The sequence below is a fragment of the Schistocerca serialis genome, chromosome 1, assembly GCF_023864345.2.
Source record: "Schistocerca serialis cubense isolate TAMUIC-IGC-003099 chromosome 1, iqSchSeri2.2, whole genome shotgun sequence".
Lineage (NCBI taxonomy): Eukaryota > Metazoa > Arthropoda > Insecta > Orthoptera > Acrididae > Schistocerca > Schistocerca serialis.
The window spans coordinates 518,831,288-518,851,412 of NC_064638.1; the positions used below are offsets into that span (position 1 = coordinate 518,831,288).

The 20,125-nt window shown below is 39.1% G+C and overlaps 1 protein-coding gene across 3 annotated transcripts in view; it reads left to right on the plus strand.

The window, feature by feature from the left end:
- The window catches only part of LOC126474316 (probable ATP-dependent RNA helicase DDX60), a 228,203-nt gene that overhangs the window by 99,549 nt on the left and 108,529 nt on the right, over nt 1-20,125 (plus strand). For all 3 annotated transcript variants that reach the window (XM_050101799.1, XM_050101792.1, XM_050101785.1), the window contains 2 exons: nt 9,094-13,106; nt 13,570-13,675. In XM_050101799.1, coding sequence (XP_049957756.1) covers nt 9,094-13,106; nt 13,570-13,675 — 4,119 coding nt within the window. The remainder of the gene's footprint in view (nt 1-9,093; nt 13,107-13,569; nt 13,676-20,125) is intronic.

The window sequence follows — 20,125 nt, forward strand, 5'->3', positions numbered from 1 at the left end:
TCAATATACAGATTGAATAACATCGGGGAGAGGCTACAACCCTGTCTCACTCCCTTCCCAACCACTGCTTCCCTTTTGTGTCCCTCGACTGTTATAACTGCCATCTGGTTTCTACTCCCGGAGCCTTGTTTCAACTCAGGTCTTTCAGTGCTCTGTCAAAATCTTCACGCAGTATCGTATCTCCCATTTCATCTTCATCTACATCCTCTTCCATTTCCATAATATTGTCCTCAAGTACATCGCCCTTGTAGAGACCCTCTATATACTCCTTCCACCTTTCTGCTTTCCCTTCTTTGCTTAGAGCTGGGTTTCCATCTGAGCTGTTGATATTCATACAAGTGGTTCTCTTCTCTCCAAAGGTCTTTTTAATTTCCCTGTAGGCAGTATCTGTCTTACCCCTAGTGAGATAAGCCTCTGCATCCTTATATTTGTCCTCCAGCCATCCCTGCTTAGCCATTTTGCATTTCCTGTCGATCTCATTTTTGAGACATTTGTATTCCTTTTTGTCTGCTTCATTTACTGCATTTTTGTATTTTCTCCTTTCATCAATTAAATTCAATATTTCTTCTGTTACCCAAGGATTTCTACTAGCCCTCGTCTTTTTACCTACTTGATCGTCTGCTGCCTTCACTACTTCATCCCTCAGAGCTACCCATTCTTCTTCTACTGTATTTCTTTGCCCCATTCCTGTAAATTGTTCCATTACGCTTTCCCTGAAACTCTGTACAACCTGTGGTTTAGTCAGTTTATCCAGGTCCCATCTCCACCTTTTTGCAATTTCTTCAGTTTTAATCTACAGTTCATAACCAATAGATTGTGGTCAGAGTCCACATCTGCCCTTGGAAATGTCTTACAATTTAAAACCTGGTTCCTAAATCTCTGTCTTACCATTATATAATCTATCTGATACCTTCTAGTATCTCCAGGATTCTTCCATGTATACAACCTTCTTTTATGATTCTTGAACCAAGTGTTTGTTATGATTAAGTTATGCTCTGTGCAAAATTCTACCAGACGGCTTCCTCTTTAATTTCTTACCCCCAATCCATATTCACCTACTATGTTTCCTTCTCTCCCTTTTCCTACTCTCAAATTCCAGTCACCCATGACTATTAAATTTTCATCTCCCTTCACTACCTGAATAATTTCTTTTATCTCATCATACATTTCATCAATTTCTTCGTCATCTGCAGAGCTAGTTGGCATATAAACTTGTACTACTGTAGTAGGCATCGGCTTCGTGTCTATCTTGGCCACAATAATGCGTTCACTATGCTGTTTGTAGTAGCTTACCCGCACTCCTATTTTTTTTATTCATTATTAAACCTACTCCTGCATTACCCCTATTTGATTTTGTATTTATAACCCTGTATTCACTTGATGAAAAGTCTTGTTTCTCCTGCCACCGAACTTTACTAATTCCCACTATATCTAACTTTAACCTATCCATTTCCCTTTTTAAATTTTCTAACCTACCTGCCCGATTAACGGATCTGACATTCCACGCTCCGATCTGTAGAACGCCAGTTTTCTTTCTCCTGATAACGATATTGGTCTGTAATGTTATGGGTCCATTCTTTTACACTTTTTATGTACTAGAGTCACCTTCACTTTTTCCCCCTGTCACTTGCGACTTTGCACTGGTTGAGAGATTCATGATAAATGGAAGCTAAGTAAGGGGCCAGTGCTGCAGAGTACACTTTGATAAACTGAGTTGGGATTCCATCCAGACCTGGTGACTTATTTGCTATCAACTCTTTCAGCTGTTTGTGCTAGGGATGCATTTTACTACGTCGTCCATATGGGACTCTCTTCAATGGTCAAACATTGGAATGTTTGTATGTTTCTCCTGTGTGAACAATTTCTTAAATGCAGAATTTAAAACTTTGTCTTTCGTTTTGCTATCTACAGCTGCCGCACCCGGCTGGTCAATGATTGACCAGGTGGAAACCTGAGACCTGCTTAGCAATTTTACATCTGATGAAAATTTTCCCAGGTTCTCAGCCAGATCTTTTGCTAAAATGTGACAATGATAGTTATTGAAAGATTCATGGGTAGATCTTTCCACAGATGCATGAATCTCTACTAACATTTACCTGTTGTCATTTCCTATTTCTCTTTTGTACTGAGGAGGCAACAGCTTATGCTTCCTTAGCATATTCTGGATTTTGCTGTTAAACCATAATGGTCTTTTCAGTCCTTAATCCACTTACTGGTCACACTAGCAGACAGTAAGTGCCTGACAAGGTGTTGATGTTTGTGTGGGTGGATGATTAATTGGTTAACAACAATAATTGTGCTTATACTTAAATGCATTATATGATATGAGACCTAATCACATGTGTTCACTAAATGTTTTGAATGTATTTTTCTTCTACTCATTATGTTATATTATAGCAGGCTTACCATCTCTCTAATGCTCATTCTAAAATGATGTTACTTCTTTGTTGAAATTTATATTGTAGCAGCTGGTCAGTACATGTTACACACATCTGTAACTTGTCAGTATTGGAAGACAAAAAATGAAACATTCACCCCCTCACATCCTCTAACACCAAGTGAGGTGGTGCTGTGGTTGACACACTGGAGTTGCATTTGGAAGGATGACAGTTCAAACTCACGTCCAGCCATCCCGCTTTAGGTTTTCCATGATTTCCCTAAATAGCTTCAGGCAAGCGCTGGGACAGTTCCTTTGAAAGAGCATGGCCAATTTCCTTCCTCATTCCTTCCTAATCTGAGCTTGTGCTCTTTCTCTAAATGAACTTGTGGGGGGCCATTAAACACTAACTCCTCCTCATCATCTTCTAACCCGAAGTGGCTGTGCTACTTACCCCTCTGCCCTTGAGGTAAGCAGCTAGTTCACTTAGTTCATGGCTGAATTTACGAACATCAGTAAAAATGCGGAACATTAATTTCCGAATTAAAAGGATAACATTTGTTATTTATATACCATATTTACATTCTAGGTTACAAACATTGCTCACTGTATCAACCATCTGCACCCACAACAGCCTGGAACCTCACTACAAATATGATTTCATAATTGTTCGCAGCACTTTTTGAACGGTGTATCATGGAATGTTCAGTTGTCATGACACAGCTCGTGCACTGCCAGAAGATTGCACATTACGTCCAGCATTCTCAGCCATGGCAACTGCAACTTTTTCAGCAGTTTATGATGCAATTGGCCATTGTCCTCTCCCAGGGGCAGTTCCCAAGGTGCAGAAGAAAGAGAACCACTTCGTATTTCTTTAATGTTTCGATATTCATGAAGAGCAGCAGCACTATTGCTATTGTTTTGATAAAATGATTTATGAGTAAAGCTCTGCTAACCTTGTCCAGGTTTATGTTGACTGTCTGCAACTATAATGTCCACACTGATGCTCATGTTCCAGTCCTACGGTATCATTCCAGTACCAGTGCTCAATGGCAAGTCGTGACATTGATACTACTAACAACACAAATCCAGAAGTACTTAGTCTGAACACTATTACTATAAAGTTGGGAACCTATGTGGTAAATAGTTTTCTTGTACACTGACACAAATAGCGAAAGTTTAACTGTAAACACCCTGTATTACTGTCTGTGTAAGTATTTTTGTTTGTTAATGAGCATTCTTGGATCCAGCTTTTTATTTCTAGGTGAATATAATTGTAAAGTACAGCTGCGAATCGCAGGCCACACAAATACTTGAATTGTGCTGCATACAGTCCAAAGCCCACATTTTGATGACCAGTGGTCTAGATGGTATTCAAAATGACCTGAAGTCAATAAAGAGAATACACAATGGTACAGTGTTTATTGAAACTGACACTTCAGGTCAATTGCAAAAATAACTTAAATCAAAGATGCTGAACAAATACCCCACTGTAGATGAACTGCATAAAACTTTAAATTCCAGTCATGAGGTGGTATCATGTGAAGACATAATTGACAAAAACCTCATTGTGCTACAAAAGGAATGGGCAGGTGAAAGTGTTATAGATGTGGAGATTAAGGGAAAGAATGGAAATCTTGGAAGAACAACTACATTCATTTTAACTTTCAGTTTGCAAGTTTTACCCAGTCATATTAAGTTTGGTTTCTTACACTTAAACGTTTGCCCATATTTTCCAAATCTATTTGTGGTGTTAAAGGGCCAAACATTTAGTCATACTACAGTGGCATGTAATGGTCATGCTGCTGCTGGGAACTGTAGCCAAGCACCTCATGAACCAGATGTTGAGTGCACATCTTCACCAGTATGTGTTTACTGCTTCAACTCATATCAAGTATGGAGCAGAGTGTCCTATTTACAGAAGGAAACACTTAAAGTTACATAACAGGTACCATATGCTGAAGCAAAGAAATTGTTTAAAGCCATGAAGTCTACATCATTTCTTATCTCTTTGCATCAGTTGTGAAACAACAACTCCTTGTCCAGGCCTTGAAGGCCCAAGTGACCTTAACCAGCTGCCAGTTTATTCTCTGCCATGTAGCACCATACAGATGCGGTATGGAGGGGCATGTGGTCAGAACACCACTCTTCCGGCCATTTTGCTGACTCTCCAAACTGTGAAGCCACAACTTCTCAGTCAAGTAGCTCCTCAGTGGGCACCATGGAATGGAGTGCACCCTGTAACAAATCCTTGGTAGCACAGGGAATCGAACATGGGTTCTCTTTATGACCATTAAATATGCAAACTACTGAGCTGTGGAGGTGGATAGTTGTCAAATAGTCCACACTTCAGGTTAGTGTGTCCTCACAGACATAAGCAATAAATACCACTACCAGCGTCTGTTAGTAACCTCCACCAAGGTGCAAGGCAAAGGGGAGGCAAACCTCACCAAGAGAAAATGGACGTACAACAATGGAGTTTAAATGGCTTCAGAAATCATGTGGAAGAACTAAAGCTCCTAACACAGGCTAGGCCTGCAGAACACTGTCTGGCTTGGCTAGCACTTGGATGGATGACTGTCTGGGTCTGGCGAGTGCTGTTGGCAAACAAGGTGCACTCAGTCCTTGTGAGGACAATTGAGGAGCTGTTTGATTGTAAAGTAGCAGCTCCAGTCACGAAAACTGACGACGACTTGGAAAGTGATGTGCTGACCACATGCTCCATACTTGCATCCAGTGACTGCTATTGGCTGAGGGTAACATGATGGTCAGTTGGTACTGTTTGGCCTTCCAAGGTCTGTTTGTATGGAGTTCTTACATAAGCACATCTTCCACCAGCTCTTTATGTTTCCCTACACAAGCTGGTAATCATCTGAAAATCTGACATTCCAGCAGCACATTTTTGTATTTCTTACAGCCAAATGTCAACTACACAGAGGGCTGATAGCTCCTTCCATGTATCATTCAAAAGGCTCTTTAGTTCATATAATTTATTGGTTATGCCTGTTAGAGAATTAATCAAGTCTATACGAGGTACATTTCTAGCCTTATTGATTCTTTGGAGTGAATATTCTTTTTTCATCTTTGTCATGATCTTCACACCCTGTAAATCCAAGACTTCTACTTTGTCTTTGTCTGCAGTGGACTGGGCCGTAAAACCCCTCCCAACAACATAGTTAAATGCTACATGTTCACCTTCATATTACATTCTGGATTCACTACTGTATTATAATGCCTTTATTTGCATTTATAGATACACATTTTTGTTGTATAGGTCTTCAGTTTTACTATAGAAAATATAGCAAAGTCATCTGCAAATGCAAGACAGTTCATTACAATTCCTTTTTTCTTTTTCTTCACAACCCTATTGGTGATATCTTACATTTATTCAGTATTTCATTCCAATTTCTTATTGTTTTTCCTAGAACACAATTAAAAATAACTGGGGATAAGTCATCACCTTGCCATACACTGTGTTTATTTTGAACAGCTGAGATGTTTCTCCCATAAAATTCAGTTTAGGTACTGTGCCAGTAAGTGTTTCATGAACTAGATTTTCTGATTTAGACTTCACACCAAATTGTCAGAATATTTTATTTGTCAGTCAATTTCTTTGAAATCAACAAACATTACTACATCCTATGAATTTAGTAATATGTGGCAACTGGTAGACCTCAAATTAAATTTTTATTCAACAGATGGTCTGTCTTTCCTAAAACCATCTTGTTATTCTCCTAAATGACCGTCTGGTGTTGTTTCTACACTGTTTAATAGAATCTTGGAAAATGTTTTGTATACAACTGGTAGCAAAGAAATTCCTCTGTAGTTGTTAGCATCTTATTGCCTTTTTAATGCAGTGGATATATCAGAGCTACCTTCGACTCTCCTAGGATTTTTTCTGTTGTCCATATTTCTTCAGATATTAATTTTAGCTCATCTTTTTTTGAATTTTTGGTAGAGACTATTTCAAAAGTTCCAGTGTAATAGTCTTTTCCACTAATTTTAGTCTGCAGCTCATGGTCTAAAGGCTAGCATTGCTGCCTCTAGATCATGGGGTCCCAGGTTCGATTCCCGGCCGGGTTGGGGATTTTATCTGCCCAGGGACTGGGAGTTTGTGTTGTCCTCATCATTTCATCACCATCATCGTCATTCATGACAGTGGCTAGATTGGAGTGTGTAAAAAAAATTGGGACTTTGTACGGGTGCTGATGCCCGTGCACTTGAGCACCCCCCAAACCAAACATCATCATCATCATCCACTAGTTTTATTGTTTTTCAGGGTTTTAATTACTTCTTTAATTTCTTTGATAACTGAATGTAAATCTTCTAGATTTTCATGAGTTCTCAAAATTCCAACTCAAGAATTGGTTCTGGATGATTAAAAACTCAGTCAAATAGTTTGCAAGTATTTTGAAATCTTCAGTGCTGCTTCAGCCAAGTCCACCAAGGTTTGGTATCCTTTCAGTCTGTCCTTAAATGTCTGATGAAATCATGGAAACTGCAGATTGGAATGTCAACTGTGTAAGGGAAAAGATAGGTTGCTGTTCACCATAAAGATGACACATTGACTTGCAGACAGGCACAATGAAAAGACTGTTGCTTTTGGCCAAAGCCTTCTACAGATAAGAAAACACACACACAAAAGCAAGCACATCTCATTGCATACATAACTGCCATCTCTGGCAGTTCGGCTTGGAATGCAACTGTCATTTTAAATGGAAGCAGCCATCTGGAAGGTGCATTGGGGGAGGGGGGGGGGGGGAGAAGAAGGTATAGCAGATCATAGGTAGGAGACAGAGAAGAGTGCTGTTTGGTGGAACATACAGGGGCTAGGAGGAGGCACAACAAGACTGCAAGCAATTGCTCCATCGGGAGGCTGTAGGCAGAGAGGTGGGAGTGGAAAAAGAGAGGAGCAGGGAAGGGAAAAGACATGCAGGTACATTGACAGAGGGTGGGGCACATAAAAAATGTAAGGGGACATGAATAGTGAGGAAGTGATAGGATGGAGGGGGCAGAAACTGTAGGGTAGAGGGTGTGGGGACAGTATGTTACCTTAGGTTGAGGCTGGGATAATTTAGGGAGTGGAGAATGTGTTGTAAGGATAACTGTCATCTGCACAGTTGGTGATGGATGGGAGGATCCAGATTGTGGTGTGGATTGTGAAACAGCCATTGAAATCGAGTCTGTCATTTTCAGCTGCATGCTGTGCCACAGTGTGGCCTACCTTGCTCTTGGCCACAGGTTGGCGGTGTCCATTCATCCTGTTGGACAGCTGGTTGGTAGTCATAGCAATGATTGCAGCAAAGCTGGTATGTGACACAACTGCTTTCACAGCTGGCTTGGCCTCTGATGGGATAGGATAGGATAGGCTTATGAAAGGACTGGAATAAAAAGTGCTGGGTGGATGGAATGGGCAATTCTTTCACCTGGGTCTTCCACATGAGTATCGTCCTTGTGGTGAAAGGTTGGGATTGGGAGTGGGTCAGAGGTGGACTGGGATGTTGTGGAGGTTGGGTGGGTGATGGAACACCAAGATACACTGTCCCTGGGTGGCCACACTGTATAGGAGGGATATTTTGGTGTGGAAGAGATGACAGCTGTTGAAGCGCAGGTACTGTTTGTGGTTGACGGGTTTAATATGGACCGAGGTGTGAATGGAGCTATTGGGAGGAAGAGGTCAGTGTTCAGAAAGTGGTATGCTGGGTTGATGAGGACCAGGTGAAACAAGTGAGAGAGAACATGTTGAGGTTGCAAAGGAATGAGGATAGGGTATCCTGGCCCTGAGTCCACATCATGAAGATATCATCAGTGAACCCAAACCAGACTAGGGGTTTGGCATTTTGGGAGGCTAGGAAGGTTTTCTCTAGGTAGGACAAAGGAGTGTGCCATGTGGGTTCCCATCGCTGTGTCATGGATTTGTTTGTATGTCTGTCCTTCAAAGAAGAAATAGTTATGAGTTAGGATGAAGTTAGTAAGGTGTATGAGGAATGAGGTATTGGGCTTGGAGTCTGAAGGACATTGGGATAGGTAGTGTTCAGTAGTTGCAAGACCATGAACATGAGGGATATTGATATGTAGGGAAATGGCATCAACAGTGATGAGTTGGGCTCCAGAAGGTAAAGAGGTATGGATGGTGGAGAAATGGTGCAGGAAGTGGTTGGTACCTTTGACTCAGGAGGCTAGATTATGGGCATTGGTTGGAATCTTTTTCCTTACATTTTTGATAAAACCAGAGTATATATTTGTTGTTTTCCTCAATTTTTGCAAGTTTCCTCTTTTCAGAATCACTTTTACTTCTTCTAATTATCCTTGCTATTTCCTAACATTGCTGTTTAAATATATTATAACGTTAAATATTAATTGAGCATTTCCAGTTTTGCCATTTTTTACATCTGTGTTAAAGTTTCTTCACATATTTGATTCCACCATCTTTTGTATTTATTTTTCATTGACTTAGATGTTTCCTGTCCAGCATTATTAATGTATTTAGATAATTCTTGTCAATTGTTACATTCAGCTATTATAATTATCTTGACTTTTTTGAATAAATTCTTTTGTTATAGTAGGTCTTTCTGTATTATATTTTACTAGTTGTGATTTTTTTCATATTTTACAATTTAGGACATTAACATTTATAAATTTTTTCATGTTTATTTTCTAATTTTTTGCTTTTGTTTATTTTGCAATTTGTTAACATACCAAATTTAATGTCACAGGCTTCAAGAATTCAAGAGGAAAAATTTTTTACTGCAGTAACAGACACTGCAGAGAAAATATTATCATGCCACGTGCAATACAATGATATAAATGATATGATAGCAGACAGACGAAGTTTCTTGGTGGATGGTGATTCCTTGTTGATAAATGCAGTAGAAAGAAGCGGTTTAGAAAGTGCTGCAGGTGGACAAATGTTGCACTGCGTGTATTTATGTGAGCGCCTGCTTCAGATTTTTACAAGAGTTAGTGGAACCTTTGAAATAGTGTTTTCTAAAATGTGGGACAGAATACTGAAGGACAACCACAGCATCCGTTTGGCCAAATCAGTCTTAAAACATCATTTCAGATACAATACAAAATTCTTTGTTCATGAAGTAAAAGCAATTTGGAGTGAAGATTTTAGCCAAATTCTTATGCAATTGAGACCCAGTTTTTTGCTGTGTGACATTTTACCTGAAGAATGTAGCTCATATTTTTCTGAGGATAGTTACAGATGGGTGAAACTGATGTCCTCTGCAAACATTTTGTACAGTGTTGGACAAGGTCTTCCTTGTGTTGATTTTCGTGATATTAGTCTGGATGTTTCTACTATTTGGGCATATGTTATTGATTCTGTACCTACAATCAGTCAGTGGCTTCCAGTCTTCTCTAGGATGTTTATGAAAATCACAAAAGACGAGGATACGGTGGAGACACTGGTTCAAATTCCACAAGACTTATTTAGTGTTAGAAGACTCCTATACATTGGCTCTGCTGTCATGTACCTTACTTCAAACAAAGACACTGATGCTGTAATGTTAGTAAAGATACTCCTCCTGAAATGTGCAGTTCTAGATGTTATGCCCCTGAAATTCAGAGCATTTCCACCTCCACTTGAAGTGCCAAAGGAAGCTTCACATTTTATAGCAGAAATTCACAAATTCATGCACTTAATAATGGAAAATGTACTGACATCTGATTGTTGTTTTAATACAGTACCTGACATTTGGCAAGGTAACTTATTTTTGAAGCTTCTTGTGACATTAAAAAATAGTGCACTTGAATATAAATGTGGACTTGGCAGTGTAATGGGAGAAATTTATGTTAATTTAACAAATATTTTGAGTGCTATTTGGGGAAGCACATTGGAGCCGTTTCCAATAACATTAAAAGGCTTAAAATGGACCCAGGAAATAAAATTTAAACAGAATGAAAATTCAAAACTTAATGCTGAAGCTGCAGCTCTTGCACAGTTTAACCAACTTCTCCCAATATCATGCAGTCTTACAAGGGAGTTTTGTGGTGAAGCAGTTTTAAACAATCTTGTTAGACTTCAAAATCATGCAGCAGAAATGCAGTCATTTATTTCTAGAAACCTTGATTTTGAAGAAAGACATCATTGGCATTCTCGGAAGAAATTGACTGATGATTTCAGCAGAATACCTGACAACAAACCAACAGTTGGAAACAGTGTAGACCAAAGATATGCTAGGAAAAGAGTACAGAAACATCAGGCACAATTTGCAAGGTACATGAATATTTATGGAACCAATCTTGAAGGAAGATTGATACAACGAGATGTAATCGTTAGAGAACCCAAACTAAGCAACAACACTGCTAGTGTGGTTAAAAGTAAAAAGCATCAAAAGAAGAAGCCTGAAAAACCAAAAAAGGCAGATATTATAAGAAAACAGAATAATGAGGCAAAAAGGCGTCAGCATGAAGATGATGACAAAATTACATTTAAAAAGAGCAGCACAATAATTAAGAAATTTCGCATGAAATTTGAATTTGATGAGGCATTACAGGAATTAGAGTTACTGAAAAAAAAATTAAAAACTGAATTATTTGAACTGGAAATGCTATTACTGCAAGCAGAAATTTTGCATAAAAAATTACAGTTTTATTTTGAAGAGAAAGGTGCTGGAAGTTCAGATGTTGTTGAATTGTACAAAAACATATTCCTTCTCTTGAGAGACATTCTTATTGGTTCAGAGTCCAAGTATGAATTATCTGCTGAAAACAAAAAACAGATAGCATATTATCTAACTTCTTTGAACATGCCTGATATCAGCAGTGAATGGAATTTGCCACATGTTCAAAATAATGCAAAAATGACAATTATAGATCTAAGAATGTCCTGGGCAGAATTTCAACTGAAACATTTAGGACCTTATTTGATACGAACAAATCAAGGTGAAATTGATGACGAACTAGGCTTTGCCCCAGATGATTGGCAGAGAATGCTAATTGATGTTGTAAGAAAACGCCAGTCTGCAGTTGTTGTTGCTCCAACTTCCTCTGGTAAAACTTATGCATCCTACTACTGCATGAAATCAGTACTGAAGGAAGGATATGAAGGAATTGTTGTGTATGTTTCCCCCACAAAAGCTCTTGTTAATCAAGTAGCAGCAACTGTGTATGCACGCTTTAAAAATGTTACAATGCGAGATGGTCAATCAGTTTATGGGATATTTACACGTGATTATAGAGAAAATGCATTGACCTGCCAAATATTGGTGACTGTACCTGAGTGTTTGGAGATCTTGCTTATGTCACCTCGCATGTGCAGTTGGGTTAAGAGGTTGCGTTACATTATATTTGATGAGATTCATTGTTTATCAGGAATTGCTGGTGGGCTGTCATGGGAAACTGGATTGTTGCTCACACGTTGCCCCTTTTTAGCTCTTTCTGCAACAATTGAACAGCCTGAAATTTTGCAACGTTGGTTGCAAGAATCAATGAATTTTAAAAAGACTAGGGATATGCAGGATGGCTGCAAACAGGATGATTCACATTATATGGTATCTCTTATAACACACAGTGAAAGACATAATGATCTTAAGAAGCATATCTATGTTCATGAACAGAATTCATTGGTTCACATGCATCCATATGCATGTCTGGTAAATAAGATAGTGGACACTTACAATGGTATTCCAACTCATCTGTCCCTCTCTGCTGAGGAGACATTATCATTGTTTGTCACTCTACAAGGCATAGAACAAACACACACAGATGTAGGATATTTAAGACCAGAAAGATTCTTCAGAAGAAATAGCCAGAAACTTTTTATTACCCGATCATCAGTTAAAGAGTATGAAAAGGAACTGAGGGAATTACTGGGTAAATGGGCACATGAATTTAATGATTCATTTGCATCTGTTGTCAGCCATTTGGGTCATGGTGCACAAAATCTTGTTCACAATTTGCCAGTGAAAGAAGTAACATCTCAACTTCCATCTTTAATTGAAACTTTGGAAAAAAACAAAATGTTTCCAGCAATTGTGTTCCTGTTTAATCGTAATCTAATACATAAATTTTTGCATAAACTAAATGGATATTATGATGAAAAATCACAAGAAGTTTTGAACAGTTCTTCAGATGACGATGGTAGAATAAGTACTGCAACACAACCAAAGACAATAAGGAAAGGTAAAGAAGTTTATCTGAGAGAAAGAAGAACATATTCTTTGGGACTGTTGAAGGGAAATGCCTCTTCTATGCGCAATGTTGGAGTTGTAGACAGTGATGATTTAAAATATATTGAAATGCGGCTCATAAGGAAAGGCCTCAGGAAAGATCATCCATTTGTGCAAGGGTTAAGAAATGGTATAGGAATTCATCACGCTGGCCTTAACTCAGTACAGAGAGGAACAGTTGAAATGATGTTCCGTATGAAAGTGCTGAATGTTGTGTTTGCGACCTCTACCTTGGCTCTTGGCATACACATGCCCTGCAAGACAGTTGTTGTGGCTACAGATAGTCCATTTCTAACACCACTGAATTATCATCAAATGTCTGGGCGTGCAGGAAGACGAGGATTTGATGTTGAAGGTCATGTTGTATTTTGGGGAGTAAAGGAATCAAAGATTCAGAATCTCCTCACTGGAAAACTGCCAATTATGTGGGGTAACTTCCCCATGACTGTATCTTTAGTGCTACGACTTCTCCTCCTTGTCAGCATGTGTGACGAGTCAGTGCCAGAAAATAATGCTGATAGGGAATCAATTCAGAAAGAGGCAATATCGAGGTTAGTATAACACATTATTACTGCTGTCCAGTAAACAATGGTTATTGATGTTTTTTGTATAACGAAACTTTACTTACGGTAAAAATTTTATGATTTTTGGTAATACAGCTATTTTTTTTTTTTTCATTTCATAATAGAACATTGAGGAGTCATTAATATATTTTAATATTAATCATCCAACATTTTGGCATGTGGACATGACAGATTGATAAACAATTCCTTGAATATCACAGTGACAATAGTACTTTTTCCTGTTGTAGAGACCATAAAGCTAATGTTATTTGCACATTATGAATTAAACTAATGGTGCCACATGTTAATAAAATTTTAGCACATAAAATTGTATGAATTAAAAAAAATATTTTTATTGAGCATTTGTTATACAATATTGTAGCTCTCTAAACTTCTACTTAAAAACAGTTTTCCAGACTTATATCTTAACATCTTTGCTCATTTCTCCCAGGGCTTTGACTTTCCTCAACTGCAACTTAATCTATCAGCATTTTGCAGAATTAAAGCAGCAAATGAAACATTTCTTCGCTTTCTCCACACAGTTGCTGATGTTGCAGGTATGCTATGAAATTGATACGTTAACCTCTTGGGTAAGCTTAACAATTTCTTCAAAAATTTTATGTGTCTCATATCAGGTTGTTTATGCTTAGTAATTCAGACATCTCTGCCCAAACTCTTTGCCTTTACAAATGTCTGCTTGTGTCTGTGTATGTGCGGATGGATATGTGTGTGTGTGCGTGTGTATATCTGTCCTGGGATTGGAATGACTCCTTACCCTCTCCCTTAAAACCCACATCCTTTCGTCTTTCCCTCTCCTTCCCTCTTTCCTGACGAAGCAACCGTTGGTTGCGAAAGCTTGAATTTTGTGTGTATGTTTGTGTGTCTATCGACATGCCAGCGCTTTCGTTTGGTAAGTCACATCATCTTTGTTTTTAGATATATTTTTCCCACGTGGAATGTTTCCCTCTGTTTTTATATATATGTTTCCCTCTATTATATATATATATATATATAAGGTAAGTCTTTCCGCTCCCAGGATTGGAATGACTCCTTACCCTTTCCCTTAAAACCCACATCCTTTCGTCTTTCCCTCTTTCCTGATGAGGCAAAAGTTTGTTGCGAAAGCTTGAATTTCGTGTGTATGTTTGTGTGTCTTTCGACCTGCCAGTGCTTTCGTTTGGTAAGTCACATCATGCGGAACAGGTAGAAAAGTAAGAAGGGGAGGTAGAGATAGAATGAGAAAGGGGAAGGAGGATGTAGTCAAAGGAAGGGGGAAGGAAGATATGATCAGAGAGAGTGGGTGGAGGTTATGGACACACACACACACACACACACACACACACACACACACACACACACACACACAGTCCATTACCTCCATATATATATATATATATATATATATATATATATATATGATGTGTGTGTGTATGCGAGTGTATACCCGTCCTTTTTTCCCCCTAAGGTAAGTCTTTCCGCTCCCAGGATTGGAATGACTCCTTACCCTTTCCCTTAAAACCCACATCCTTTCGTCTTTCCCTCTCCTTCCCTCTTTCCTGATGAGGCAAAAGTTTGTTGCGAAAGCTTGAATTTCGTGTGTATGTTTGTGTGTCTTTCGACCTGCCAGCGCTTTCGTTTGGTAAGTCACATCATCTTTGTTTTTTGATAAATTTTTCCCATGTGGAATGTTTCCCTCTATATATATATATATATATATATATATATATATATATATATATATATATATATATATATATATATATATACTTGAGCTACTGATACTTGAGCTACTGATACTCAAGAGGCCTGCTGTTTCTGTGTCAAATTTGTTTGAAATCGATCCAGAGGTTTGGGAGGAGATCCTACACATACATACATGTTCTAATGAAAATGTGGCAGAAATATTTAACTTTTTGGACTCCAAAGAATGATTTGCTCAATTTATAGCAACACCTTTTTACGAAAATCTGACCAAATCTCTTCTAGTGTCTCTTTATGACCTTCCCGTGTTCTAGCAATAATCATAATGTCATCTATGTACAGTGTATGAGGAGCTTTTTCACGACATATGGAGACAAACTCTGGTACAGATGTCTCATAAACACACTGACACATTCAGCACATTCAAACTGAATGCACACACACACTCTGCTATACATGGACAGAGGAGTCGAAAAAAATGTAGACACTCTTTGGTAGTTAATATCTTTCAAACAGAATGACATATTGTGGCAATTTTGCATGGTAGCGTTGTCCATTGTGTTCTCAATGGGTCTTGGCTCATGTTTTCCAGTGGATGAGAGTGCAGTAATGAATTAGGTAAGATTGTCTTTTGACCAACACAAGGCTGTATTGGAGTGCTACTGGAAGTATGAAAACATGATGGAGGTAAAACAGCAATGCCGTAATGTATACAGAGCTCAGTCACCAACACAAACAAGAATTTACCGTATTGGGGATAAATTTGAAGCCTACGGTACTGTCCAGGATGTGTACAAGGCCACCTTGGAAATCTGTGAAGCAGGGTGTATGTGAAAGCGGGGTAAGCCAATCAAGCTTACAACAAATTCTAGCTGCAAAGTGGGAAGTGTACATTCCTAGATCACTGCATACTGTGAACGAGGACAGCCCAGATGTGAGTGGTTTGAAGGCATGCTTTGCAGGATGAACAGTTTGCAGGGTTGTTTATCTGGTCTGATGAGGCACTGTTCAAACTGAATGGTGCCCCCACAACTTTGCATACTGAGCTCCTGAAAATCCTCACGTTCACAGGGACAAGCATATTAATCTACTGGGTGTAAATATGTGGTGTGGTCTGGCATTGTGTGGTTTGATTGGCCCATTCTGTTTTTTAAGGGACAGTAACTGGTGAGGAGTATCTTCATATGCTGCACACATCAATTTTACCTGCCATCCAAGAGGTTTTTGAAAGTGAAATATTTGTATTTTCAACAAGATGGTGCCCCGCCTCACTACCACAGAGAGGTCAGAGACTACTTGGATGAAAATCTACCTGGATGAAGGGTAGGTTGAAGAGGAGCTGTTGAGTGCTCACAAGTCTCCAAACCTCACACGTCGTGATGTCTATCTATGGGGGACCTTTTAAAATGAAGTTTTATCAACAGACACCAGCTACACTGAATGATCTATGAGAATCCGTGGAGGCTTACTATGCAGCTATCACATGGACAACACTGGCAGCCTTAGTCCGTTCAACAGTGCAGTGGCATCACCATTGTTTGGCTGCTAATGGGGGTCACTTTGAACACACAAAATAATATCCCCCCCCCCTCCCCCCGTGCGAGAATTGTTGGCTATCAAAGTGTGTCTGCATTTTTTTGAACCCCTCTGTATATAACAGATATGTGGACTGCTGGCATTATAATCCACCAGAGATCACACCTACCTCAGCATAGCTGAATGCTATAATTTCAGATACATATTATTTGCTTTTCAAATTAAGTACAAATTTATGTTAAAATTTAATACTCAATTCATTGAATGTTTTAGAATGTTCTTAATAAAGAAAATTTTAATATCAGTTATCACCGTGACTTGATCTCCTATCAAAAATCAGATTATTGAAGTTACAGTGCCCACTTGTGTAAATTTTTACCAGCCAAAGATAACTTTTATTTTTTCATTCATGTTTAATCTTCCTAGTACTACTTCTTTATATATTCTCTGCTCAAAATTATCAACATAAATCAGAACACCAAGATTTTCAAATTAAGTTCAACACTTCACAGAAGTTTTAAATGCAGCACTGTGTGTACATTGTCATGCCACATAACAACTTTTAATATTTTGGAATAGATTATGGCTATTACGACATTCCAAAACCAGATTGCAACTCCTGGTATTTTAAGATATCAAACCAGACTGGACTGAAAGTTGTACTACACAAATCATTATGTTCTTTCTTTATTAACTGTTAACAATAATAGTCATAGCAAAATTTGATGCTCTTGGCATCTTTCTCATCCCTCTTGCCACTTGATACGATGGTGAATGTGTCTGCTGGCATTAACTGCTCTCACAGATGTGAATTTCTTGCAGTGCCACTCATGGAACAGAAAAAAACAACATCTTTTGTAGTTATATGCAAACAATACAAATAATATTATCATGAAATCGTAAGTCGTAATTACTTTAAACATTGTTTTGACTGACCATACATCATTGCTGCTGGAAAAATCAGTAATTATATGATCGAATATTTCATATCACTACATTAATCTCCCACTAAGCACAATGATATATGCCTCTTAAGTGTAATGATGTATGGTACATCAACCTTTTTAAATCTGTCAGCTACTAATAACATAATAACAATCGTTCCATCTGTGATTCTGTTATAACCAAAACCAAGCTACTATATGCTATACACATTCTAATACTAAATAATTGTAAGTAATAAAGATTCCACACCATTAATTATCATTTTAGAGTGGTATAGATTTTATCAAATTATTTTAATTTTTTGTACGGAGGCACCTTGTGTTTGCTCATATTGTACTTGCTGTGAAAGGATAGTGCATTTAACTCATTTTCACATTTTATGTCTTATACTAAATACCTATTGTTTCCATACTTGTTCTTTATTGAGACACTTTTCAGTGGGGTTATGGCTAAGTAGAAAAGTGTATGTTTATTAGAATGTCCCATGTGTATGTGGGCTCACCTTTAGTCCTTAACAAATGCTGTTAACATTGGCTTGTTTCTCTTATTGGGTGTTGCAATGTTAATAGTGTTTCCAAATTTAGTACCATCTTTACACACTTACACTGACATTTATGTACCCTATTAACACAGGTTTGTACAGGGAAATGTCTTTAACTGTTTGTTTAAACTTTACCATCAACAGTATTGCAGGTAATAATTTTCTATTTATTTCCTTTCATGACACAACATTATATCTAATCGTAACAATAAGTTTGGTAAACACACTTTCTTACTAATCTTTATCCTATAAAAGTAGAGGAAGCTACATTATAACCATGCTTTATCCAACAAAAGTGAGGCATTTCTTAAATAAGATTATAATTTCAGGGAATTTCTGATTTCTTTCTTCTCCATTCCTACCAAAAATGTCATACGTCTTTGCTATTACAAATAGGGAAACTACCTGCTGGCATATTTGTCTCTTCATTTTTCTCTTTGATACCTCTTTCTGTGCTGCAAACCTGTACTTAGACTATCTCGTACCTCCTCTGACTTTCCATTGGATGGTCTTTTTGGTGCAAACCCTGCTTGGACTTGGTTCACGATTTTTGTCTTGCTTTCCAGTTTCACTCCCGGCGCTGTCTTCACCTTCCATTAACGATAATATGGTCGCCATTATTTGGTTTGACCTATCATCTTTTCCAAATTTTTACAGAAGTGCATGTCTTGCAGAGAAGGTCATCCACTGTGATGTATCCTCTGCCTCTGTACCTTTTCACCCTGACACCCTTCCTTCCTTTTGTTGTAGTACACCCAAAACCCAGCACAGTAGCCATCCCATTATGGGGAGGGGGGAGTCATCAAGTACCTGCATTGTGGCAGCCCCCCTGACCATCCAGGGATCGCATTGTTGGTGCCTGCACTGTACACTCCCCGTGTATGTCGTGGAATATGTGCCCATGATGACTGGTGCATGAGGACTCCCAGCAACAAACTACTGGCCAGGTAGCATTGCTTAGGCTGGGTGATTCCCATGGGGAGAGCCCCATTTGGAGTATGTGTCACCATGGTGGATAGTTCTTACATGAAGTGACTTAAACTTTCTGCTGCTGATGGTCACACAGCCCCAGCAATCTCTTTGAATGGAAAGAGCTCAAATGATGCCGCGAAATTTGATCACAACACATTCCCTTCCCTGACCATGCTGAGGGAGAACATAGGATTGGATGACGAGGAGAAAAATACTCCCCTGAGTAGCTGGTCTGTACCAGGACTGGCAGGGACGCCTTTTTGGTGACAAACATTTATATTGTGTCAGTGAATAAGATGAAGAGCAGCTCCATCCTGATTAAAATGCCATCTCCAGATGCTGCTCTCTTGTGAATTGTTAGGTGACACAGCTGTGACTGTCACTCCCCACAAGAGTCTCAGTATGGTCTAGGGCATCATCTTTCACTGTGATCTTCTTTTGCAATCTGACAAAGAGCTGCAGGGCAACTTAGAGTGATGGGTGGGATGTGCACTTCATTTGTCATGTCCATAGAGAACTAAAGGAAAACATCTTGGCTTCCAAGGGTGATATGTTGCCTGAGAAGGTCAAGGTAATGGTCTGCTGCTGTTATGTGAAACCCTATGTTCCTCCTATGAGATGCTTCAAGTGTATGTAATTCAGACTTAACCCTTCTGGTTGCATGGTTACCCCTGTCTGCAGAGATTGTGGTCACCTATTGCATGTGAATGTTCATTGTGCCCCTCCCTCCAGCTGTGTAAGCTGCAGTGAGCTCCATTCTCCATGCTCATCAGATTGCTCCAGTTTTAAGCATGAGAAGAAAATCCAGGAGTATAAGATACTGGAGAAGCTCAAATATCAAGATGCCAGAAAAAAGTATGAGCAACTTAATCCCATACAGATGACCCAATCTTATGCTAGAGCCGTAGTGTTATCGCCTTCTCTGTCAATGGTGCTTTCCCCTGTTGTGCCTCTTACAGTGGGCCCTCAGAACAGCTCACTAATGCCTGACCCCTAGGCAGCTGGGTGTCCTTCCAGTGCTTCCACTGCACCTACTTTGGGAGTATTGGCTTCCCACGTGCTGGGATACCGGTCCCTGTCCCCCAGCCAGAGGTGCCTCATTCTCCTCCGGCTTCTCTAGCTGGGAAGAGGTCCCTCAGAACTCCGTCTTCCACAGTTTCTCCTGGTCCCCAGCCAGACTGCAACCGGTGCCTGAAGGAACCACAGTCCGTTCACTGCTGGACTTCTCGACCTTCCTCTGTCCCTGAAACCAATTCAGGGAAACCTTGCCAGTCGTTGTCTTCTAAGGAGAAAAAGGACAAATGGAAGTGCT